Below are 22,858 nucleotides of genomic sequence, written 5' to 3' on the forward strand. Positions count from 1 at the left end.
TGACAACCTAAACTGAAGAAAGTAAAATCGTGGAAACTTAGGAACAAGCCTTGTAGGAGGACCATAAACTTGTAGTTGTCTTTAACCATATTTTCCCACTTAGGTAACCAAAACCACTTCGGTCAGTCATCTTTTCGATTACTTCCACAAGCAAATTTTAGTTGAAGCACAAATTAGTTTCTGCTGTAAAAACGAATTGAATATTGAGACAGCTGTGAAGATCTATTAGCACATGGCGTAGTGAAAGGAAGTATGGTACATTTCATGACACAACCCGATCCAAAATGTCTACTAGGACTCCGAATCGAGCTGTATTAGCCGACACCTGGAAGATGACGAAGCCATAAAGTATAGTGATGTGGAAAATGTGAATAAATTTAAACCTAATAATGTCTAAAGACAAGAGTGCGTTGTGAGCGGGAATGAACTCATTTCACACGCAACGTTAGAGCATAAGTAAAGTACAGTAGTGTGGGTAAGGATCATACCCTCAGAGGTAGCCATCTATACTGAGATTCGCCAAGAATCCTTGTCGATAAAAACTTTTAGCAGCTAAAACCTAGAGGGGCACAAAAACAAAAAACGTGAGTGGGTAAGAACAAAGCTTTTGAAAATGCATTTCTCTTTCTAAACATATTAACCCCTCACCGTAAAACCTTATAATTTTCCCAGAAAATAGTAATACATACGTATTTAAAAATCTTGTTCAAAAACAGTGTAAATCAAAGTATATATGCCATGTCAAGTATCTCAGCGGTAAATATGTAAGTCAGGTGATATAAATCAATGTAAAAATGATATGCCAGCCGGAGTCACCTAATGTGACCTGTACGGCTGAACCTATTGCCCATCAATCCAACCGGAGTCACCTAATGTGACCTGTATGACTTTAAACCTGCACACGAGTCGAAACCACCTAATATGGTCTGTACGACAGGTTAGCACCTACCTTGGATCCAAGGTGAGCGTGCGGTGCGGGAGGTGAACGATCACGTGAAGGCTAGGCCCTGGCCTCAGGTGGAGCACTAACACCAGGGTGCAGGACAATGAGCTTTATGTGCATCAACTCATAACCAACTATCATGCAACCATACCATCAATATGTACTTACCTGAACTTACCTAGGCCTCCGGAGCATCATGCAATATTATGCAAATGCTAAAACGTAAAGCAAATATGACATGGCATTTTAAATGAAATTCCATTTAAAACAGTTTCTGGGAAAAGTATATATATATATATATATATAGAAAACCAAAAGCCCACTCACCTGAGGTCCACGCTACACTCCCTAGCATGAATATCGAGATGTCTCGAACGATCGGCGCCTAGAACAATTATCAAACTACATCTCAGAATTCTTATCGATAGAATACATAATTTACATAAAACACATCCCTTCGTAAATCGATTCGGAAGGTCCGCATCACAGATTTCCAATCCATTACCTCCAAAGGTCCACATTATGCTTCTAGAACAACATCCTAAAGTTTCATTACTATCCAACAGTTGGATCGTCGATTCATATAATGACCTATTAACGTATCGTAGAGAATTTAGGTTCTAACGATCAACCTACGTCATAAAATTATCAGAACTGAACTAAAGGCATCTAATCTATCCTAAAAATGGCATCGACGGCCCCTTGGCCACGCATTGCCGCACGCGCCACCGCCGGTGGCGATCAATCGCCCCGACTCGGCTGAAAATTCAACTATTTCTAAAAAATTTCAAACTTCACAAAAATGAAGATCTTAGTGAGTGGAGCAACTTTCATACCTGTGACTAAGTCCAATTTGGCTGGGAAAGCCTCAATTTCTCTAAAACCTATCAGAACCCTAGAATTTGAGTGTTCTTGATTCGTCCTCAAATCAACTCTGACACTCCAACCATTGATTGGGCTTTGATCCTGACCTCTTGAGGAGTGTTTTGGTGGTGGTAATTAAAGGAAAATGTTTCAAGATTGGTGGATCTCGGGCAATGGCTTCCGCGGCACCCATGAGTATTTCTTCGTGAATCTTAACCAATCCGTGTTGATTCTAGCTAGAAATGGATGTTGGGGGTGTGGTGATGAGGTTTGGTGGTGGTGAATGGGTGAAAATTGCTTGAAAATTGGATGATTATCGCAGGAAAATTCCACCAGTTTGAAACTGGGTTGTCATGGGTGTACGGGTCGAATTGGTTGGGTACTCTGCACCTCCCTTCTTTCCCCTCCTTTCTTTCTTCTTTGATTGGTCACCCTCTCATCTCTCATTTTATGATTAGTCTGGTTCCTCCCTCCTTTCTCTCCTTTATACTCCATCTCCACCACCTATCCTTTTTGTCTTTAAATCTGGGCCACACACATGGTTTTCGAGATTAAGCTGAAAAATCTGGAGCTTTCTAGAAATAATTAATTTACTAAAATGCCCCCAACTTTAAACGTTAATATCTCCTTCATTATAACTCCAAATTGTGTTCTGTTTGCGCCCACGCATCCGTAACGATGAGTACTACGAGGATATTCCAAGAAAATGAACCTTACATGATGTGACAAGACGGTCAACAAAAGTCCATGTCTTTGCCTCGAAGGGCATTTCCGTAAATTCACATTTAAAAATTATAAAAATCATAATTTTTAGGGATGGGTCGTTACATTTCAAGGACATACATCTCTGGCATCATTTCTTCAAATTTTACCTAAGATATCACCAAATGTGAAGTGAAGTACACCATCTATCAACTTTCTTGTACCACACCAATTTTCCTTGTATCTTTCAAACAACTCCAACATCATTAAGAGAGCTTAGTTACAAAAGCTTATTGATTAGGAATTATCCAACCCAACACTTCACTAGGGAACCTCAAACCTAACCGCGAAGGCAAAAGGCCAAATCTTAGGGTCGTACCTAGATTCTAGCAACTGCATCGGGTGACGTTTAAAAACCGTTAACCCATACTTCGAATTGATGGTCTACCCAACCACTTTTGGAACTTGAGTTTTCTTCTGTAGTTGTTGAATTCGTTGTAGTCTTACAAACGACTTTTCCAACTACTTCAGCAGCGAGATCAAACTTCCTAAGTACTGACAATCAACTTTATACCAAATTTCTCGAATGTTAATTGTTCAAATTGGTACTTTTCTTGGGAGACGTGATCTTAGTAGATGATATTCTTTTCTTTTTCCCAAAAGGTTGTAACGGAAGAAAGTTGAACTTCTCACGAAGTGTTATGAAATTCGAGATATCTTTGGTCTTGTCGATTTTATCGACAATTTGTTAGCGATCTGTCGGCTATGGTGTTTTTCCTCACTCATCGACTGAGGAAAGTTAGCTTGCTTTGTGATGTTGGATATGAATAAAGTTTCTGACAACTGAACTGTTGTCTCATCTCACCTTTGTTTTACACCTTTTGTTGACATTGATCATTTTCGAAATCCATGATGACGTGTTCTTTGAATGTTTCAGCTGTGTAGGGGTAGCATGACAGAGTATCACTTATATTTTCCAACGGTTAGAACCGTTCGAAATGAACCATCATATACATGACCTAGAGTCAACAATCATCTTCTTCATTCAAAAATTGAATAACACTTTTCTGTGGAGAAACGTGTTTAGAACCTTCACCAATCTCACAAACTTCTCAAATGCACTTTCTCTTGAAACTTCTGACAACAACGATGGAAGAACTAAATCAACGACTACAATTGTACTATCGTGTATTACCCCGGTTGTGCAAACGTAATTGCGAATTACTGCAGCAAAAGACATATCTACCCTTGAATATCCTTAGCTTGTCCTATCCCATTCTAGTTGGGATTCAAGAGTATCAATTTTGACGTTATTTCCAAATTTTCAAGAAATAGTTTAAGTGGTTATAATCACTTCTTGTATCCAAATTGAGATGGGGAGATGTCACCGTAAACTCCCAGTACAAGACATCTTATACATGTGGAGATTATAATGTTGTTTCAATATTTATAGATCGATCAGCATTTACTTTGACTGTAATTCCATATTTACCCCTATGTGTTGGAAGGCATTCCAGCCAACCTTGGGTATGTGTCTACCCTACTACACTTTGTTTTATTCTTGAAATAGAGAAACCATCTAAAAGAATTGCTCGGATATTAAAACGTAGTTGTGATAAGTAATTCTTCAATCACCCAACAAATACCCTACTAAACAAACTTTTACCGTTGGTGATTGAATATTTCGGAAACTACGCTTGTAGTGAGGTGTTATGCATTCAATCCAATTATCTTGTACTTTAAGATATAATAAACTTGTTTTGACCCTCAGATTCTTGATTGTTCTTTTAGCCTTCTCAACACAGTTTTTCACTAAATTTGAGAATAATTCAATATAAAGCTGCTCGCTAAGGCATTGTGAACTACATTGTTTGACTACTTGGTGTGCATGTCACTATGGTATCTTCCTGTGGCACACGTTTTATTTCCAAGTCTTGGGAAGCCTTTTTGAAGGTTATGAGGACTAAGTTTTTGTCCAGTATCACATTTTTATCCTCAGACTAACGACCAATCTGAACGAACTATCCAGACCTTAGTGGACATATAGCATTTTCTCTGTTCTACAATTAGCACGGTTGTAACATATAGTTATCTTTATTTTAGTTGCTTGTAACTATGGTTACAATTTTTTATTTTGGGTATGACGCTGTTGAGACGTACTATGGAGATTTTATGTATAGCATATGTTTAACATAGGAGTATTATGAACAAGCATTTGAATGATCAAGATTATGATATAGAAAATTTTATAATATTAACGATGTTGCCCGAGAAGGTAATGCTTGAGCACGGTTGAGGCTTTGATCAGGCATTGTATGTGTATTTCCCAATGGGGGGCATGATGGTAATATTGCACCCTCAGGAATTTGTTGCTTGTTTTTAAGGACAACAATGAGTTGTCGGTATTGCGGGTTGCAGACCGTAGTATCAATAACTTATATGTTAGATTCGTTAAGCAAGGGGACAATTAGGTCGTTTACGTTAGTTTACTTAGTTTTTATTTGGGCTTAACCCAAATTTACTACATACATATCTTCGGAGTATGTGTGAAATTTTTCTATGTTCAGTTTGGATTTCAGTACAACTAATTTTAAATTTTTCACGATATTATATATGTACATTTGATGACTTGTTATTATATATATATATATATATATATATATATATATATTTGACCTTATGCTTTTCTAAAGATATTATACTATGGTTTTGTGCTGAATGAGAAGGAAAGTAGGAGTTTGGGGGTATGAAAGAGGAATCACTGCACTCCGATCGCGATGGAATGACGTTCTCTTTTATACAACTGCTGCTTGATTTCTTCTTTATGTATTTTCCTTCTAATTGGATATTTTTTGTATAGCAAATTATTTCAAATGTCAGGGATGAAATTTTTTTAAGGTGGGTAGATTGCGACAACCCGTCCTTAATTTTACAATAATATAAATTTTAAAAGTGTGAATTGATGAAAATGCCCTAGAGGCAAGGATTTTGACTGCCGTTGACCATTGTTTAGAGAGATGTATGACTCATTCTTTTAGCATATTTGCGTAGTACTTGTCGATATGAGCACGTGAGTGTAGATGGAACGTAATTTGGAGCTATAACGAAGGAATTACTAACATTTAAAGTCGGGGGCATTCTAGTAAATTTAACCTTCACTCTAGGCTCCAGATTTTCGGGAGCAATGTGATGTGCCATGTGTGTGGCTGGGATGAAAGGAAAGAAGAGAAAGGAGAGAGATGGACGGCTGAGATGAAAGGGAGATGAGAGAAAAGGAGAGATTGGGGGGCCTGCCCAATCAAAAACAAGATAAGGGAAGGGAAAGGAGAGAAAAGAAAAAAAAGAGGGAATCAGATCCCTTTGAAGACCCGCGACCTGACCCGAGTTCCGGCAACTTTCCCGACGGTTTTCCACCCATTTTTTTGGCTTTCCTCAACCTCCCATCACCACTAAACCTCATCGCAACATCCCATCATCCCATTCTAGCCAAAATCGACAAGAATTGGTTACGATTTCACGAAGTTTGAACTTGTGGGTGCTGCAGAAACCCTTGCCCAAGATCCACCAATTCTGAAATGATTTCATCCAATTACCACCACCAAAACACTCCTCTAGAGGTCAAGAACAAAGCCTAAACATGTTAGAGTAGGACGGAGTACCGGAGGTGATGGATCGAAGCCACCCATTTCTAGGGTTTCCAGCGAATTTGAGTGAAATTGGGGATTTTTCTGGCCAAATTGAACTTGGCCACAAGTATAAAACTTGCTCTACTAATTGAGATCTTCATTTATGTGAAATTTGGTAATTTTTTGAAATAGTTGATTTTTTTCGGTGAGTCGGGGCGGTTGGCCGCTGTGTCCAGTGACGCGTGGACCGAGACCCCACCTGACCATCCTAGGTTAATTTGATGCCTTGATTCCATAATTGACATCCATTTAGTGAAATCTTGATGTTTGAATATAGTTTCATGTGGACAGCTTAGTTGGCCGCTACTTGGTTATTATATGAATGGACGATCCGACCGTTGGATTGGCACCAAACTTTAATATGTAATAGTACGTAATATTTATGACATTAGAAACTTATGGATCAGGAATTCGATGTACAGATCTTCCCAAATTGAATTTCTAAAGTTTGTAAAATCTAACATTGACCGCCACTTGAATTTGCGATTGGCGGAGATCCAATCGTTGGATCGTAAAGAAGTTTTAGTATGTTGTTCTAGAAGCATAGTGTGGACTTTGGGAAGTTACGGATCAGAAATCCATGGGCGGATGTTCCAGATTGACTTGTGTAGGGTTGTGGACCTCACCTTTGATAAAGACTTGACTTTTGGACAATATGCTACGAATTGATCTTAAATATTAAAATCAGTATTAGTAAAGACTATGTAGGGCTTAGTGGGCCTATATTGATTAGTGAGTTGTCCCAAATAATATATACATCGGTTGACTTTTAGGGTTAACCGTTGACTTTTTGTAAAATTTGACAGGGACCCTCCTTAACGTATTTGAACGCTGATTCCGAATCCGCCTTCCGTTTTCCAAAATTAGACCATTTTAGGATAGTTCCTTTATTATCCGTACTTTGTACGAAAACACGTAATTTCATTACCACTTTACATTTACCTAAATGGTTTCATTTTTAGGCGAAATGCATTGCAATGACTCTTGATGCTACAAGGCGGGTTCGACTCGACGACATGATCTGTGAGTGGGTCTTTTCTTTATATATATATAGGTTAGTTTCCATATATACAACCATTACTATATTCTTCATGCGATTGCCATGATTAAATTAATGTTTATAAGAAACACCTTATTGTTGGGAAATGATGAAATAATCCTATGGGCAAAAGTAAGCTTACAATGAGGAGATGCCTTAATTATATTTATGGTCATGAACAGTACGATATTGATTAGAATTGTTGAATGGCTGTGGCATGACTATATGAATGTTATTTGCTCATCATTTGCTGCATTGGTGTTGGTACTCACCCGGGCCAGGCCAGTCTTTCACGTGTATGTGCACATCGCACCGTACACCTAATTTGGATCCATTGTAGGTTTCAGTCTTGTAGTACAGGTTGCCATAGGCAACTCCTACTTATAAGTGTTGCGCATAGCGCCAGTTTTCACGTGATTGTAGTACTAGAGCGTATATTATTTTTCAGTCTTCACTCAAAGATCATATCTACTAAAAATCACCAAAATCTAAAATCATACGACCGTTGGGTTAAAGCTTTAGAATTTCTTTGTAAAACCGTATTCTTCTATTTTTGTTAACTACAAATGAATACCTTATTAGTTTTGGATTTCATCTTTTTTTTTTGCAAGGATAAACTATGAATGATATGCTAAAAAATAGACGGTTCAGATTGTTAAAATAAATTATGAAGTGAGCCTTACAAAAACGTGCTTTAAAAATTGTGTTAAAAAAGTGGTACTACGTATACATATATTTCTATCAAAGCCTAAACTCAAGGCAAAACCATTTAATTTTTTTGATTCTGATCATGAAATTTCAATGTTGTTACGATACTATTTTTGTCAATTTCTTTGATATGTGTCAACATGTGAACGAACAGGTAGTGGTACAAGAATGTGAGGCTGCGAGGAAATCGAAAGTTTAATTGTTAAAAAAAGAAAAAGAAAAAGAGTTTTAAAATTCCAAGAGGAAAAAACATGGTAATGGTCACGGAAACCAATAACTGTTTAGGGGATTATGCCCGCGGTCGAAGTCTTTGATGAGATTTGTACTAAGTGTTTGGCTTAATTGTCAAAATGATTCATGTGTTATAGTTATATGGTCAATTTAGTCATCGTGTTATTTATTTGGCTAATTTAGTCATCATGTTTGTCTATGTTAGCCCATTAATAAGATTTCATTCAATCTATGTTAAAAAATTCATAAGAAAAATTATAAGAGATATAATTACTCTTTTTCTTTACAGAAAAAATGCAAATCAATGAGAAAAAAGACATAAGAGATAAAACTTTCAATCTGAAAAAAAGATTAAGGTTATGACATAGAAAAGAGAGGGGGGTACTGTTAGGAAGGAGGTCAGGAAGTTGAGAGAAGAATAATTTTTCTTTTAATAAATCAAATACATAATTTTATAAATAAGTTTATAGTAGTTTATAAATCTTTTTACAGAAATTAGGTGAAAACGTTCTTAATTGACTAACGAAAATAAACACAAGGATCAAATTGCCCAAATTGAAAATACAGGGACTAAATTAACACATTGACTAAAACACAGAGACCATTATAACATTTAAGCCTAATTGTTTTGTTTTAGTTGGTGCTTTATCTCTTGCAAGTTTGCAAGTCAGAATCTCAATGTCGGTCTCTACTCTTTTCTTTCCCCATTTCCAAATGACCAGCCCTGCAGACCGCTGGTGTGAACGATACGACTCGACTTTATTCAACCAAATCGTTTGGTGTCGAGAAGTAACAGGGAAAATATGCGTTTCTACATGGGTCAACCATCCCCCATCTTCGTTGGTGCATATTTTGAACAAGGATGACCTCCCGTATCCTCCGTAATTGTTTTTTGGTAGTGTAGGAGACAACGCTTTGCACTTGGTGCCGTGTCTTTAGCCTTTGTTCCCCTCTTCACTGCTTTCTGTTTGTTTTCTCTGGTTGTTGCCTCCTGGTAGGGCTCCCTGTGTTTTTGGCTTCGGTCCTGGTTATGAATATTTCCAGTTTCCAAAAAAAAAAAAAAAAAAAAATAGCCCTTGCTCACTAGCATTTTAACCGTTAGATGTTGGATCAAAAACACCTAGAGCACCATAGAATTTTGGAAAATATCTTGAAATAAGACAACTTCTTAATCTTACGACATAAATAGGATTTTTTGAATATGCACACAGCATGCACATGGCATGCACAACAATCGAACAAAAAAAAAAATTCCTACATCTTAAAATGCCCAAGTTACCCTCGTATGTAAATGAGTTAATTCCTTCTCTCCTCTCTTCTCTCTCTTCGACGTCTACACTCTCTCTTCTTCCCAACCCGCACTCAATTTCTTCACAAATTACTAACCCTAACCCTAACCCTAACGCCCTTTCAAAATACATCTGGATTATAAAGGATCTAACAAACCAACTTTCGAAGAAATTTTTTGGGAAAACTTACATCTGGATTATGAAAGATTAACAAATAAATGCATGCTTCATTACACCAACAACTTGTAATTGAATTCCAAATGCAAAGAACAGGGAAAAAACGGTTTTGAAGGACGAGGACAGTGATCAGAAACACATACTGAAAGGGTATTTCAGTATGATAACAGTGATAGACCACCAGGAAGAGGACAGTTAGCTTTAGCATGGTGCATATGTTTGACTAATAGACCACCAGGAAGATAACAGTGATCAGAAACACATACTGAAAGGGTATTTCATTGGTCAGGATGCCTAATTACTCTCTGCAGAATCACTGTCCTTGCCTTCCTTATATGATATTATCAATGGTTTCCACAAACACATAAAGCTTTTTCTTGATCTCATCTATCACTAGCTTCACAGCTACGCTTTCTTCGCCAATAGCAAATGTTCAGCGTTTGAACATTTCTCAAAGTATTCCTCCACATATATCCTTCTTGCATTCTAGAATCACATTGACCACTTCCTGGTCTCCTTGAGCGAGTCAAGGGATAGGGACCAAACTTCCAGCCGAGTGAATGACACGACTTGTGCACTGCTGGAGATTGACATCAAACGAATACAAGCCCGGATCGAGCTTACAGGCTACCACAACGAGATATAAATTTAGCTAATTTAACATAATTTAAATACACAATCAAAATTGAATCAATCTGTTATCGAAAATCAAAGACATCAAAGCTACATCAAAGCTACTGAGGGCCCAATAGAACACAGACATCCAAACATTGCACAATTCCAAACTGTTAATTCAAGAAAATCAAACAAAAACACTCACAAACATCGCTGGTATAGAACTCATCGCAATGAGGCTCAAGTCCCATTGAGCCCGACCCAAAAGCTTACCCATCATGCTCACGCGCCCCAACAGCAGCCCATCCGCAGTCCACGAGCACCCATTACCGCCTCCATTCACATGCTACAAGTTCTCCGGCGAGGCCTTGGTGGGCTTCTCAGGATCCTTCTGGTGCTCCTTGAATTGTTTGCTTAGAAGCAAGTTCGATTCCTCCTAGACATTGCCCTCACATATTTGAGCTCAACCCAAAAACCAGAGCTCTCTCGACATCCCGTTCTTCCAACCCATAAAAATGATGTCATCATCTGTGCATTTTTACTATTTATATGTGGGTATTTTAGTAATTTTGGTTTTGTGCATGGCCGATTTGTCCTATTTCTGTCTCAAGATTAAGAAATTGTCCTGTTTTTGGGTATTTCCCTAGAATTTTTGTCCGTGCTACTAGATCTAGATAAAATCTCACTCATGTGACTACCTATCACCAAGTATCAACATTGTTTCTCCCATACGAGTTAAATGCCAAGCAAGGCACTCTGATATTGACATTAAACACAACTTACTTTTGGTTCATGTCTTATGATTCCTAGAGTATCCAATCTCTTCAGTAATATGGTACCATTACATATATTAAATCTAGCAACCTCACATTCAACTATATTTTCAATCTAGTTTTCGTTCTAGCCCTGGATATACAACACATTGACCCTTAACGCTACGTTTCAAATTACTAACAACTTTATCCTCAATTGTTAAAATTAAACGGCAGGAACACCACCAATGAACTACTCAAATGTATTGCATACTCAAAAAATTTACCCTAAGTTCCATGCAAGTTTAAATTCCCTCATCCAAACGAACTGAGCTCTAATGTCTCAATTCCAAAATAAAATCAGATCATAACATTGCACACTTTACAATTTGGGCACAATTCTATATTCAGAATAAATCAATACGTTATGTACCTAATGCCCAAAATTAATCAGCAATCACAGCACAAAATAAAATCAGATTATAACATTGCACACTTTGAATTCACCAACTTTAATTAAGCTGTTAAGTATTAGGGGGGAGTTTATAACAAGGAGATGATGTTATTTGGTCAAGTAGAAAGCATTGCGGAGGTGTTCTCATACAAATCTACGAGGTACTAACAGTAACAGCACAAAGCAAGAAGCAAATCAAAGGATGTCTATCTTGAAGCAACACTCTGAAACGGAAAATCCTCATTAAGTTAAAAAAAAAAAAGCCTAAATTATTAAACTGAAAAATGAAAATGTGAAAAGTTATGTACATTCACAAAAATTTGATGCGGCTCACCGTGATGCTCTTGCATGTGTTGTGATCTACCCTACTACTTAGTTCGATTTGTTAAATAGTTAAGTGCCAACCTAGAAAACCGGGTAAGAGTGAAAAACATTTGCCATAGAGCACGACCATTCAGGATCCCCTCCCGTATGCCTCTTGCAGTTTTAGCCAAAATGGGCCCTGGCACCTCAGTTTTCTGACTTACTACCTGCACCGATGCTAAGCAAGTAAAGATGAATTTTACATCCACTGCTCCAAGACCAAATTGAAAACTCACTTTTTAAACAACAACAAAAGAAAACTATAGAAAACATGGATAACCTGATGGAGCCATGTTTTTCAAGCGGCGCAACCTCTCCTCCGCCACGCGAACAGCTCGAGTGGAACTTCTAACGCCTTGTGTAATTTCCTGTCTGGCCAACAAACAAAACCGAATGAGTCCACGGGGAATGTCTTTTTAAAGAACATTAAACAAGTGATAGATTTCATTCATCATAAGACAACGACATAAGAGCGTTGGAATAGCAATGCCAACCCAAGATCGCTGAGCTCCATAGTGAGGTCACTAATCTCCATTCCGGATAAACGAACAGCAGTTAATGTGTCGGGAAGCTCTTCCCTCATAACATCCATCAGTTTTTCAAGTGATTGAGCTGCCTTCTTGAAAGCCTTCAGAAACAACCACATTGCAAAATTCACTTTACTAACAACGATTGCACGACAAAAACAATACCCGATTTTCCAATTGCCAATACTAATTAAAACCATCGAGCATTCAAAGATTACGAACCAGTAGGGCGGGGATAGCAGAGCAGAAGAGCCACGTTGCGGAAACTGCTACCTATTCAGAACACAAAAATCAAAATGTTACTCAGTGAGAAAAACCCACCAATTGCTGTAAATTCAAGGACAAATAATTGCAGAGAAATTTTTAGGTTTGCTTGTGCAGATTAAGTTTAACTCAGAGCGGAATTACGCTTCCAAAAGCATAAATATATGAACTTAGAGAGAGAGAGAGAGAGAGTTACTGCGCAAGCAACGACATTGAGGAAGACGATGCGGCGGTGGGTGAGGTTCCACTGAGGGAGGTGAAGAAGTGAAGTCTGAGAAAGTGATGGAGATCCGAGAGTTTCAGTGTAAAGCGATGAAACTGACGGCCCAGATGCTCCGTTAACATACTGCGACTGGACGGGCAGTGAGCTGGGCCGTCGAGGCGGCAGCCTGAGATGGTGGGGCAGACGGCGAGGGTTTATGTTGCCCTCCAGGCTGTGGTTGGCGTCTTGGTTAATCCTAGGGTTACTCGTCAGCTGCAATTTCTCACCCACGAACATTGCCATTGCTTCTCTCTCTCTACTCTGTCTCTCTCCTATGAGAAAGAGATGACAGAGCGGCCTCAGGGTCACTCTGCCCTCGCAATTTCCGGTTAGGCACAAGGGGCTTTTTGTCATTTCAACACTAAGAGTTTCTTCTTGGGCACTCCGTTTATGCCCAATTTTTTGGGTAAACAAAACAGCCATTCGACCTTCTGAATTAACACCCTAATTGAAATTAACCCCGCAGTTATTTGTTTAGTAAATTAAGGATCTGAATATTTTGAAATTAGCGAATTAACCCCCTATTATCTGAATTCGTTCATATTCTGTTAAATTGAAGGGCGGGCACATTAGTCTTTTCATATCTATTCCAGTATACTAGCAATTTTGTATTTTAGGAAAAAAAAAAATTGAAACCTAGAAAACTAAACAATGAAAGCCCATCAGAGTCACCATCTCCACAACCACCACCAACCCTTCTTTTCTTTCTTCATCTCTCTCTCACGCGCCCAATGTCGAGGACTTCATCCCAATCAACCAATGGGATTGGGGTGTAGTCGTGTGGAGGAGTGGGGTTGCCGGACGGTGCGGTTCGTGCGGAAGGACTGGTGGAGGGTGACGGAGGTTTCTTTTTATTTTCTTCCACGTTTTGCTTTTATTTTCATAAATTAATTGTACTTTTATATTTTTTTTTCATTTTATAAAATTATTTTATTTTTATTACCACATGGCGTACTTTTATTGAATCTTTTGATGTCAAATTAAAATTGATGGTTAATGTGATAAGTTGAAGTTTTATGCCAAATTTTATATTTTTTCAATTGAATTGTCGAAAGTGGCTTGTGCAGTTGCGTTTGATTTGCCCGGAAACGGGTTTTCGGACAAATCAGTGGTGGAGGTTGGAGAGGGGGAAAGTGGGATTTTAGGGAGGTTTTGGAATGTGTATGGTGAAATTCAGGAAAAGGGTTTGCTTTGGGCATTTGATCAGATAATTGAAACAGGGCAGATTCCATATGAAGAAATCGAAGCTCGGGTTTCTAAGCACAAGGTTGTGAGGCCAATTGAAATGGGTCCTGATGAGATTGGTAAGGTGTTGGGGCAGGTAATTGAGACGACGGGTTTGCCCCCTCTGCATTTGGTGTTGCATCATTAATCTTTGGGGATGGTTGCAAATTGGGTTTTGGAAAATGCGGGATTGGTGAGTAATTTGGGAAAAACAGCACAAACCAAGCAACGACAGCGTCCCTGCCGTTGGATTTGAACAAATCACGTTCTGGGTCGTCGATTGGGAGGTCCAGAGTAAGGGTTGGTAGGCCGAGTTGTTGCACTGAAGTTGTTCGAAGAAAGGCGTCCCAAAGACTTCGAGGACGAAGATGGTGAATGATTGGAAGGAAGAGAAGGTGAGAGGGTGGACGAGAGGGTGGACGAGAGGGAAGACTCGGTGGCGACGAAGATGATAGGAAAAGTTTAGAAAGGAGGGGCATAAAATAATAGTTTAATAAATAAAAAGAAAAGAAAATAGTGTAATAATATAATATTTAATTTGACAGGATGGAGAGCAAAATTTTGAAAGATGTCAAAATACCACATAAGCTGTCAAATTCAAATTTTATGTTTAAAATTTGACATCTCCTTTGGAGATACTCTAATCTCAAAACCTTCAAATCCAATCAGTAAATAACATTTCGATTGGAAAGATTTTTTTATGGCAAATATGCATAATGGCATTCCACATAGGATTTTGACATCTCATTTGGGGACGCTATGAGAAAAGGTGATGTCAATTAACTTTTTAATTATTTTATTGTGTGAGTTCCATTAACGCACCAATTATACATCTTAAGAATTATTTTAATTCATTTATTTTTTAAAATAGGTATTACATGTATCATTACTATAGTCTAAAGTTGGGGAAGAATTGACGCCTTTCATAAGCTACAGTAAAAATAGGCTGATTTTGATTTATTTACCATTTTGCTATTCTTCACAAATTTTGGATTTTTTTTTTTTTTTTTTTTTTTTTTTTTGTTTTTGAAGAGGAAACGATTGCTAATTTTATTCATAAGTTGAAGAAAGCATACAATCTTGGAGGAGGGAATCCCAGAGAAGATCCGGAGGTTCCTCAAACCAAAAACTAGAAAAATTAGAAAATAAGGTCAACTTGACCATTCTATGTGCCGCATAATTAGCGGTTCGACGAACTTGGTGAACTCTAACGGATTCAAAACCCCGTAAACTTGACTTAATATCCTCAATTAACAATCCATCAACAGAGGTGTCATAGTTAAGGTTGCCAATAGCTTGAACAACCTGAAGTACATCACACTCTAGGATAACTTGCTGCCAGTTTCTTCGAGATGCCAGTCGAAGACCCTCACAAGCAGCTAGAATATCAACTATTTTGGGATTAATCGCATGCGAGATTTTTCAGACGAAACCTCCAGCATTCCTATGGACATGGTCCCGAAAAACAACTTAAGAGGCCCTTGCTAGCGGTCTCACGTTAATCTCAGTCGCAGTTGTACACGATTAGGGATCATTAGCAGCTTGATCTTCAGTTGTAATGTACAATTAGACCGTAATACTAAATGGTAAAACTCTATTTTAAGTCTCACACTTAAAAATTAGTTAGAGCTAGTACTGTGAATTTTTTTTCCTTCAATTTGAGTTTCTGTGGGTTTTACTATGAAAGATTTGGTTGTAAGGGTGATTTGACTAATTATGTCTTACATACATCAATCAATAAATTTGACAGGTTTTTGCATAAAAACACAACCCTGGAACAAAACGGCAGAGAAAATTTTCAGGAGATGCTATCCTAGATAGGCTTTTCTGTAGAACATTGTATTGTTTTTTTTTTTTTTTTTTTTTTTTTTTCAAAATATATTGTGCAAGTGTCGACATTGATACAAGAATTAATGTGAAATAAAACATTTCATAGAAGTACCAAGTCTTACAAATAACAATTAAAAAGTTCTTACAAATAACAGTACAAGGTCCTTACCCAGCCCCCGAAGACAAAGCTAGATAACAACACAGCACATACAAGGCCACAAAATCAAGTACAAATTATTTGTTTCGAGCAATGCTCTCTTATTACGGAGGCATTTTACACTAACAGTTGTCCATCATAACTTTAAACGTGCAGTCACCAATCTCCGTCTCCAACTGGATGGCGGATGTAGGAGTGTCACAAAGATATGCATGATCTTAAAAAGTGCAGGTAAAACAACATCAGTCGTTAGGAGGGATTAAAGACAATATTTCACTGGAAAAAAGTTTAATCATGACAGAAATGAGAAAATGATGATGTAGGTCTGTATTTGTAATACATGTGTGACTGTACTTACCCTGCCTATATCAAAGCATTCTCTGTTTTTTGATCAACTCCACCCTTATGTAAACCCAATCGTTTACAACATTTAAGAACTTGAAGTATGCATATCTCTATGACCTGTTAAATATCAATGTGCCACAAACACCCCAAAATCCAACAACAAACCCGATCGCCATACTGATGTAAAATCCTTGCGTTATAAGTCCATCCTCATCTTCTTTATTCACAAAGACGGTTACAATTGGAATTTTGCCAGACAAATTGTTATTTGACAAGTCCAACACACCGAGACCATGTATCTGAGATACACTTGTTGGAATTTTACCATATATTTGGTTTCTTGATTGATCAAGAGAATCTAACGATTGCAACCTTTCGATCTCTGGAGTTAGTTGACCTGTTAAACGGTTTCTCGACAGATTTAAAGAAACCAATCCAACAAGCTCAGTTATTTCACAAGGGATCTCCCGGGTTAGTCTATTGCTTGAAAGATCAAGACTAATTAGAAGTCCCAAAGTACTTTTGTATACGGACAGTTTCCCTTTCCATATTAATGATGCTTCATCCTCATAAAGTTTTTCTTTCAATATTGAGGATCCATCATTTGGTATATATTCTACAGTCATGCCTGTAGATGAGCTAGAGATGGTTGAGCTTGAATTTCCCTTTTTAGCCAAAGTAGTAAAATTGTTGAAGCATTTGAGTATAGTTCCAAAGATGTCATTCATAGAGAAATTCAAAAGTTGAATGCGTGTTAGATTACATAGTTGTGACGACATGTTTTCGTTGAAGTGATTAGATCGAAGGATAAAGATGGCCAAATTTGAAAGGCTAACCCCTAATCAATCAGGTACCAATCCTGACAATTTATTTTCTTCCACATCAAGAACTCTTAGCTCTGTGCAATTTTTTAATGAGGATGGCAATTCTCCCATGAATCCATTGTTGTTGAGTTTCATTGTGTTATGACCCTGATTAGCTTAATCATAGTTAGTCATTGTATTCGTTAGTTAAATGAGACTATTACAGACAATTAGGAAAGTTTGTTAGATTCTGCTAGCTGGTAGTGGGGGTTCTGAGTACTATAAATAGTCCAATGTGTAATGGCTTTGCCCAGTGGTAAATTTGATAAAAAAGATATTAAATACAAAAATATTTGGAGCTCTGCTCCTCCATCTCTCCTTCTCTCTTCTTCCATAGCTTTCTTGTGCTACTTGCAGGTTGATTAAGGGAATTGAGAATTGGGTTGTATCAATGGTATCATCCTTCTCGAATCCTGGTTTCCCTCCTATACACGCCCACTCGACCTGTCTTCCTGCCATGGATGCGCGCCTCTCAGCAGCAATTGACTCCTTCGAAGCTTCGGTGCATGTTGTGGTCTGCGAAGTTGTGGCTTCTACACTCGCCGCCATTCATAAGGCTATGAATCCTGTACTCGAAGAAATCTGCAGTGGCCTTACTTAGTTACGCCGTGACTTGGCTCTCGGCGTCGTGGGAGATTTTGATCCAGCTTCGATGTGTTCCGAGGAAGTTGAATCGATCGAGGTCATTCACCACAAATCTCCAAATGGCGACCGCAACCCACTGCGAATTCCATCGACAATCCACGACCATTCCATTCCGCCATTGCTTTCATCTTCACCGATGTTGCGAGCACTGGCAAATTCAATCGTCAAGCCACACTCGAACAACTCCGCTGCATCTACAGTTTTTCTTCCGGAATCGAAGACAATGACCTCTGGCCCGCAACTACTCCATAAGCCTTTGTTCTCCGATACTACGAAAATTGGGCCTAAGGTAGTTCTTAAATTGAGTATCATTTCAACAAATTCGGAGGCTAAATTCTCTTTTCTTTTGAATGATAACTATAATGCATACCTAAAAGATAAATTTGGATAGGTTAATTGGTATCTTGTGGGAAAATTTGTGAAGGAAGATTTTTATGCATTGGAAGTGTTTGAGAAAATGTCTGAGAAAGGGAGTGAAGACCAAATGGAAATATCTCACTGGAAAGATATCTACAATTTCGAGAACAGTAGTTGTATCTGGAATTCCTGTGGCTGCACATTTGTTGTTGAGCTTTTAGTAAGTCAAAATCAAGGTATCTCTGCTACTTTTCACCAATATGCTACAAGTGGACCACAAGTTGAGGATGACCTTTCCCAATTTCAAAATGTGGAGTTCGATCATGTTGCGAAGGCAATTGAGAATGTGGGGGTTAGATGGATAGCACTACCAACTGCTTCAATCTTATTTCATGATTTTGATGAAAAGTCTAAGAGACAAGGTGAATGCACTATGGGCACCTATTTTGAATTCATATTCTCTCTCAAGGATCACCAGGAAATCAATATTGGTTCCTTAACTGTCGATCTACATGCTAATTTCCCTGTGTCGTTCACTAGTAACCTCAACTTTCGGCCAGTATGGGATCTCGGAGATGCATTGGCTCAAGCTGTAAAGCTGATGCTCTATCTTCAGTGCAAGGAGGGCAAGCACATGGATAATCTTTTCAATGTTCAAAGACTTTTGCACTTGTTAGTAGTGTATAGCAACATAAGAGGGGCATTGCTTTATGAGATTGAGCGGTACAAAAAGAAAGCCTTAGTTAAGCAACTTGGTTGTCTTGCCATCCAGCTCCACTGTTCTAATTTCAATTTGGAAACAAATAATGAAGAAAATTGGTCCAAGGAGCATAATGGAGCTAATATTACTGTAGTTATGTTCCTTATTGTTGGTACAAATGTTCCCATTGAACAAGAGAGCTTTATTCCCCAATACATGGCTGAATTGGCAAGGCATATGATTACGGTTTCTTCTGTACCCACATTGCCCGCCATTACTAGGAAATCTTATAATAACACAAAGCTAGCAATAAAGGAAAGAATGCAAGAGTTGCGTGCTGATAATATGGGTTTTGAGGTTAAAAAAGGTTGCTCTTGATACTCCTAAAGGACTTGGTTGCATAGCAAAAGATGATGAAGAATTAGTGCAATTTCAGTGGCTTGATCATAGACTTAAGCTGGTCAAGAGGAACTATGAGCTCCTAACTCGGTATACTCTGGATTGGCGTGACATTGAATTCAAAATCTTTGGAGGTGTTGATCTTATTGCAATCTCAGTTGTAAATAGTGCTGAAACAGTGAAGCAATTGAAAAATCACCTCTTCACCAAATCATCCAAATCCATAAGAGTTTTTGCTAAGGTTGTGGATGTTTCTGAAGTTGTTTGACAATATGCATTCAACATTGTCAAAAGTATTTCCATTGTTGAATCCTTATTTGATGCCTTCGGGCAACAATGGTTTAGTGTGAAGCTTATATATGCATTATGCTACTTGTTAATTATTATTCTTGGAATTATTGGGATGCATTATGTGGTCAATTTGGTGGGAGGCTCAAAAGAACCTATAAAATTGATGGTTGCCATTGAGTCCATTGCTTTAGTGTTGGCATATTTCACTAACAGGAGAATTATTACTTTAATGCTTTACGATGGTGGAAGAATTGGTTATGGAAGAGAACATTGCAAAATGCTGCTGGAAAAAAGGGGAGTTGTGGATGTAAATGATTTTTGCAGTGGTGCTATATATTTGGTGGACTCCAGGATGATAGATGGCAAACACCTATGTATTACTACGAACTCTCAAGTGGTAAGCTTGAGCATTGTGTCTTCTAGGAGGCCTGTGATCCTTGCAGACGAGACCTATGCCACCAAGACTGATGCACTGGAAGCTGTTATGCATGCACCTGTCCATTTTCAGGGATCTCCGACTTTTGTGTGAATTGGTATCAATTGCTCATATTGGCTGTAATGTATATTGCTGATGAGAATTTGGAGTCTATAACCGACACAGAAACTGAATTACAGTCAATGGAGTTTTTGGATAGGTTTGTGAAATGGTGCAATGCCTACATTAGCCTTTCTTGCACCTTCTTCAAGAATAACTGTAATCTTAATGCCTACATTAGCCTTTCTTGCACCTTCTGCAAGAATATCTGCCGCACTTGGGTATCACAAGGTGGTGAACGAGAATCAGAAGATAGACAACATGGTTCAAATTTTGACAGAAGACTTACACACTGCCCAATTAAAGAGAAGTTGCCGCACTGGGGATAATGGTTGGAGTATTTCAGATGCTACGATGCATTTAATGAAGTCTACCACTGACGCCTTCAAGCTCATGAAATTTGGTGAGAGGAATTGTATGGTCAATTCATCCGCATTCAGTAACTGCAACAGCCATTCCTATAGTGTCCTAATAGTCCATGTGAAGGGGAAAGATACTTTTGGAGGCACTCTACGCAATTGCCATCATTTAGTGGACCTTACGGGAAGTTTAAAAGTAAAAAATTCTAGTGTTATAGGAGATAGGAGGAAAGCACATTATATCAACAAGTCTCTCCCTTGTTTTGGAGATGTTAACACAGCTTTGGCTCAAAAGAATTCTCACACCCCTCACGAAAACAGGAAATTCACACTTATGTTGGAAGACTCAGTTGCTGCTCGTTTCAAACAAGTTTTTCAATCCTTAAACCTTGAGGACAAGGTTGTTCTTAAAGGGTAGGCAATGGTATGACCCTGATTAGTTTAATCATAGTTAGTCATTGTATTAGTTAGTTAAATGAGACTATTACAGGTAATTAGGAAGGCTTGTTAGATTCTGCTAGCTGGCAGTGGGGTTCTGAGTACTATAAATAGTTCAATGTGTAATGGCTTTGCCCAATGGTAAATTTGATAAAAAAGAAATTAAATACAAAAATATTTGGAGCTCTGCTCCACCATCTCTCCTTCCCTCTTCTTCCATGGCTTTCTTGTGCTACTTGCAGGTTGATTAAGGGAATTGACAATTGGGTTGTATCACATTGGAAGGATATCTGAAATATCACTCTCCGAAAAATTCTTCTGCGTTTGAAGCCATTTTGGGAAATTCGAGCCCATTTTGCAAGATCCCAATCTTATGACTTCCAATTTGGCAAGGTGGAACCCAGTCTGAACTCAAGTTCAAAACTAGTGGGTTTTCGAAACCACCCCTTTCAAAGAATTCCCCGTAACATTGATCCTCTCCAGTTTTGACATTTGCCCAATGTTTTCGGGTATTCTTCCGCTTAAGCGATTGTAAGAAAGGTCAAGATAAGTAAGAGAAGTCATGCGGCTGAAAGCATGGGGAACGAAACCACTTAAATGGTTAAACTGGTATTGTAGTTGAACGGCCACTCGAATATTGAAGAAGAATTTCTGAAATGGTCGATGAAGAGTCGAACACTAGCAAGAGATTTAGAAGAATTTGGGTGAGAAGTAAGAGACGAAGGAATTGGAGAAGGAAGATCACATCTTGCTAATGTCAAGTGATCCACTAGTTTTGGGAGGTTATTCACAGTTCTTGGCCAGTCAAAAATATTACTGAGATTGACAGAATCGATGGTCAAGTGCATTGAAGAAGAAAGATGAGTGAGCCAATTGAGGTTTTTCACTTTGAAGTCGTTAAAATGAGATCGAGATATTGTTTTTAAGAAATGTTTTGAGAAATGATAAAAATTTTCAAATAAGATACCAAACAGGCCCTAAGGTTTCTAAGTTGGTTTGGAATTTGACCACCAAAAAAAGAATAAGAGAGATCAAGGTACCTTAAGTTGCTGAGAGAACCAATGAACTCTGGAATTTGGCTCCGATTGAAGTCATTCCAACTGAGATCCAAGTATTCCAAATGCTGCAACTCAGTCAATTGAGAGCTAATTTTACCTCTCAATGGTTGAAATTGATTTACTTTCAATTGGAATTCCTGGCCAAAAACAAGTTTCACAACATGGCCTGTTCGGTTGTCACAGGCGACTCCTTTCCATCTGCAGCAATCTTGTTTCGCAGCATCTGTTCCCCACGAAGAAAACGTTACTTGGCTGTTCTCATCCATGATGAAGCCGGAGTGCTTCCCTTTCCTTCTCTGTGCACCGCATCGTCACCTCAGCATCTCCATAGCCAAGTCCAGAATTATCGAATCCAAGGGACAAGGAAGGAACGATGACATAGGGGACTCGTACAAGGACTGTGAAGGCATATTAAAGTTTGAGGCATCTTCCCTCCATCGCTATATACTAATGTAATGCATGCAGTACTGCAGTATATATGTCGCGGTTGTCTAAGTTCTCAATTACAGGCAGCGTACGCTAACTATTTATTTGCACAACACAAGCATAACTTCACAAATTCACTTGCATCACTGTCGTAGTTATTGCAGCTTGTTTAAATGGGCAGAAATAATTGGGGGAATGATGCTAATGTTGAAATCGTGAATCTCATGTCCGGATTTTACATGTTTTCAGACGTTGGATTACTCTCCATATTAGAATTAGTTTTAGGGTGCACTTTCAACTTCCTTCATCATATCTGAGAATGTTATTTGTTTCAGGAAAAAGGTTTTTTTTTCTT

At 38.3% G+C, this 22,858-nt stretch overlaps 3 protein-coding genes across 4 annotated transcripts; all 3 read right to left on the minus strand.

The window, feature by feature from the left end:
- Positions 1-11,680: 11,680 nt before the first annotated feature.
- On the minus strand, positions 11,681-13,197 carry LOC137721051 (uncharacterized). 2 transcript variants are annotated; one of them, XM_068460171.1, is made up of 5 exons: positions 12,811-13,197; positions 12,573-12,623; positions 12,318-12,451; positions 12,104-12,195; positions 11,681-12,001 (listed from the first exon to the last, which is right to left on the minus strand). In XM_068460171.1, the coding sequence occupies exons 1-5, from the start codon at positions 13,117-13,119 to the stop codon at positions 11,829-11,831; spliced, it is 759 nt and encodes a 252-aa protein (XP_068316272.1). In that variant the 5' UTR covers positions 13,120-13,197; the 3' UTR covers positions 11,681-11,828. The 2 variants fall into 2 exon arrangements, with proteins under 2 accessions (XP_068316272.1, XP_068316273.1); XM_068460172.1 differs by having other exon boundaries at positions 11,836-11,990.
- A 3,345-nt stretch (positions 13,198-16,542) lies between these two features.
- On the minus strand, positions 16,543-17,058 carry LOC137719900 (receptor-like protein EIX2). Its single transcript, XM_068458891.1, has one exon. The coding sequence runs from the start codon at positions 17,056-17,058 to the stop codon at positions 16,543-16,545; it is 516 nt and encodes a 171-aa protein (XP_068314992.1).
- Positions 17,059-21,442: 4,384 nt separating this feature from the next.
- Positions 21,443-22,343, minus strand: LOC137719902 (receptor-like protein EIX1). Its single transcript, XM_068458892.1, has 2 exons — positions 22,060-22,343; positions 21,443-21,587 (listed from the first exon to the last, which is right to left on the minus strand). The coding sequence occupies exons 1-2, from the start codon at positions 22,341-22,343 to the stop codon at positions 21,443-21,445; spliced, it is 429 nt and encodes a 142-aa protein (XP_068314993.1).
- Positions 22,344-22,858: the final 515 nt, after the last annotated feature.

Source organism: Pyrus communis, chromosome 16, assembly GCF_963583255.1.
Source record: "Pyrus communis chromosome 16, drPyrComm1.1, whole genome shotgun sequence".
NCBI lineage: Eukaryota > Viridiplantae > Streptophyta > Magnoliopsida > Rosales > Rosaceae > Pyrus > Pyrus communis.

Excerpts from the sequence above, each read along its gene's own strand:
- LOC137721051 (XM_068460171.1), bottom strand. The coding sequence starts at position 13,119 with ATGGCAATGTTCGTGGGTGAGAAATTGCAGCTGACGAGTAACCCTAGG. Across the intron at positions 12,196-12,317 it reads ATGGAGCTCAGCGATCTTGG|ACAGGAAATTACACAAGGCG; the intron begins GTTGGCATTGCT and ends TTTGTTGGCCAG. Across the intron at positions 12,002-12,103 it reads GAAAAACATGGCTCCATCAG|CATCGGTGCAGGTAGTAAGT; the intron begins GTTATCCATGTT and ends TTACTTGCTTAG.
- LOC137719902 (XM_068458892.1), bottom strand. The coding sequence starts at position 22,343 with ATGGATGAGAACAGCCAAGTAACGTTTTCTTCGTGGGGAACAGATGCT. Across the intron at positions 21,588-22,059 it reads GGTTCTCTCAGCAACTTAAG|CCGCATGACTTCTCTTACTT; the intron begins GTACCTTGATCT and ends CCATGCTTTCAG.
- LOC137719900 (XM_068458891.1), bottom strand. The coding sequence starts at position 17,058 with ATGACTGTAGAATATATACCAAATGATGGATCCTCAATATTGAAAGAA.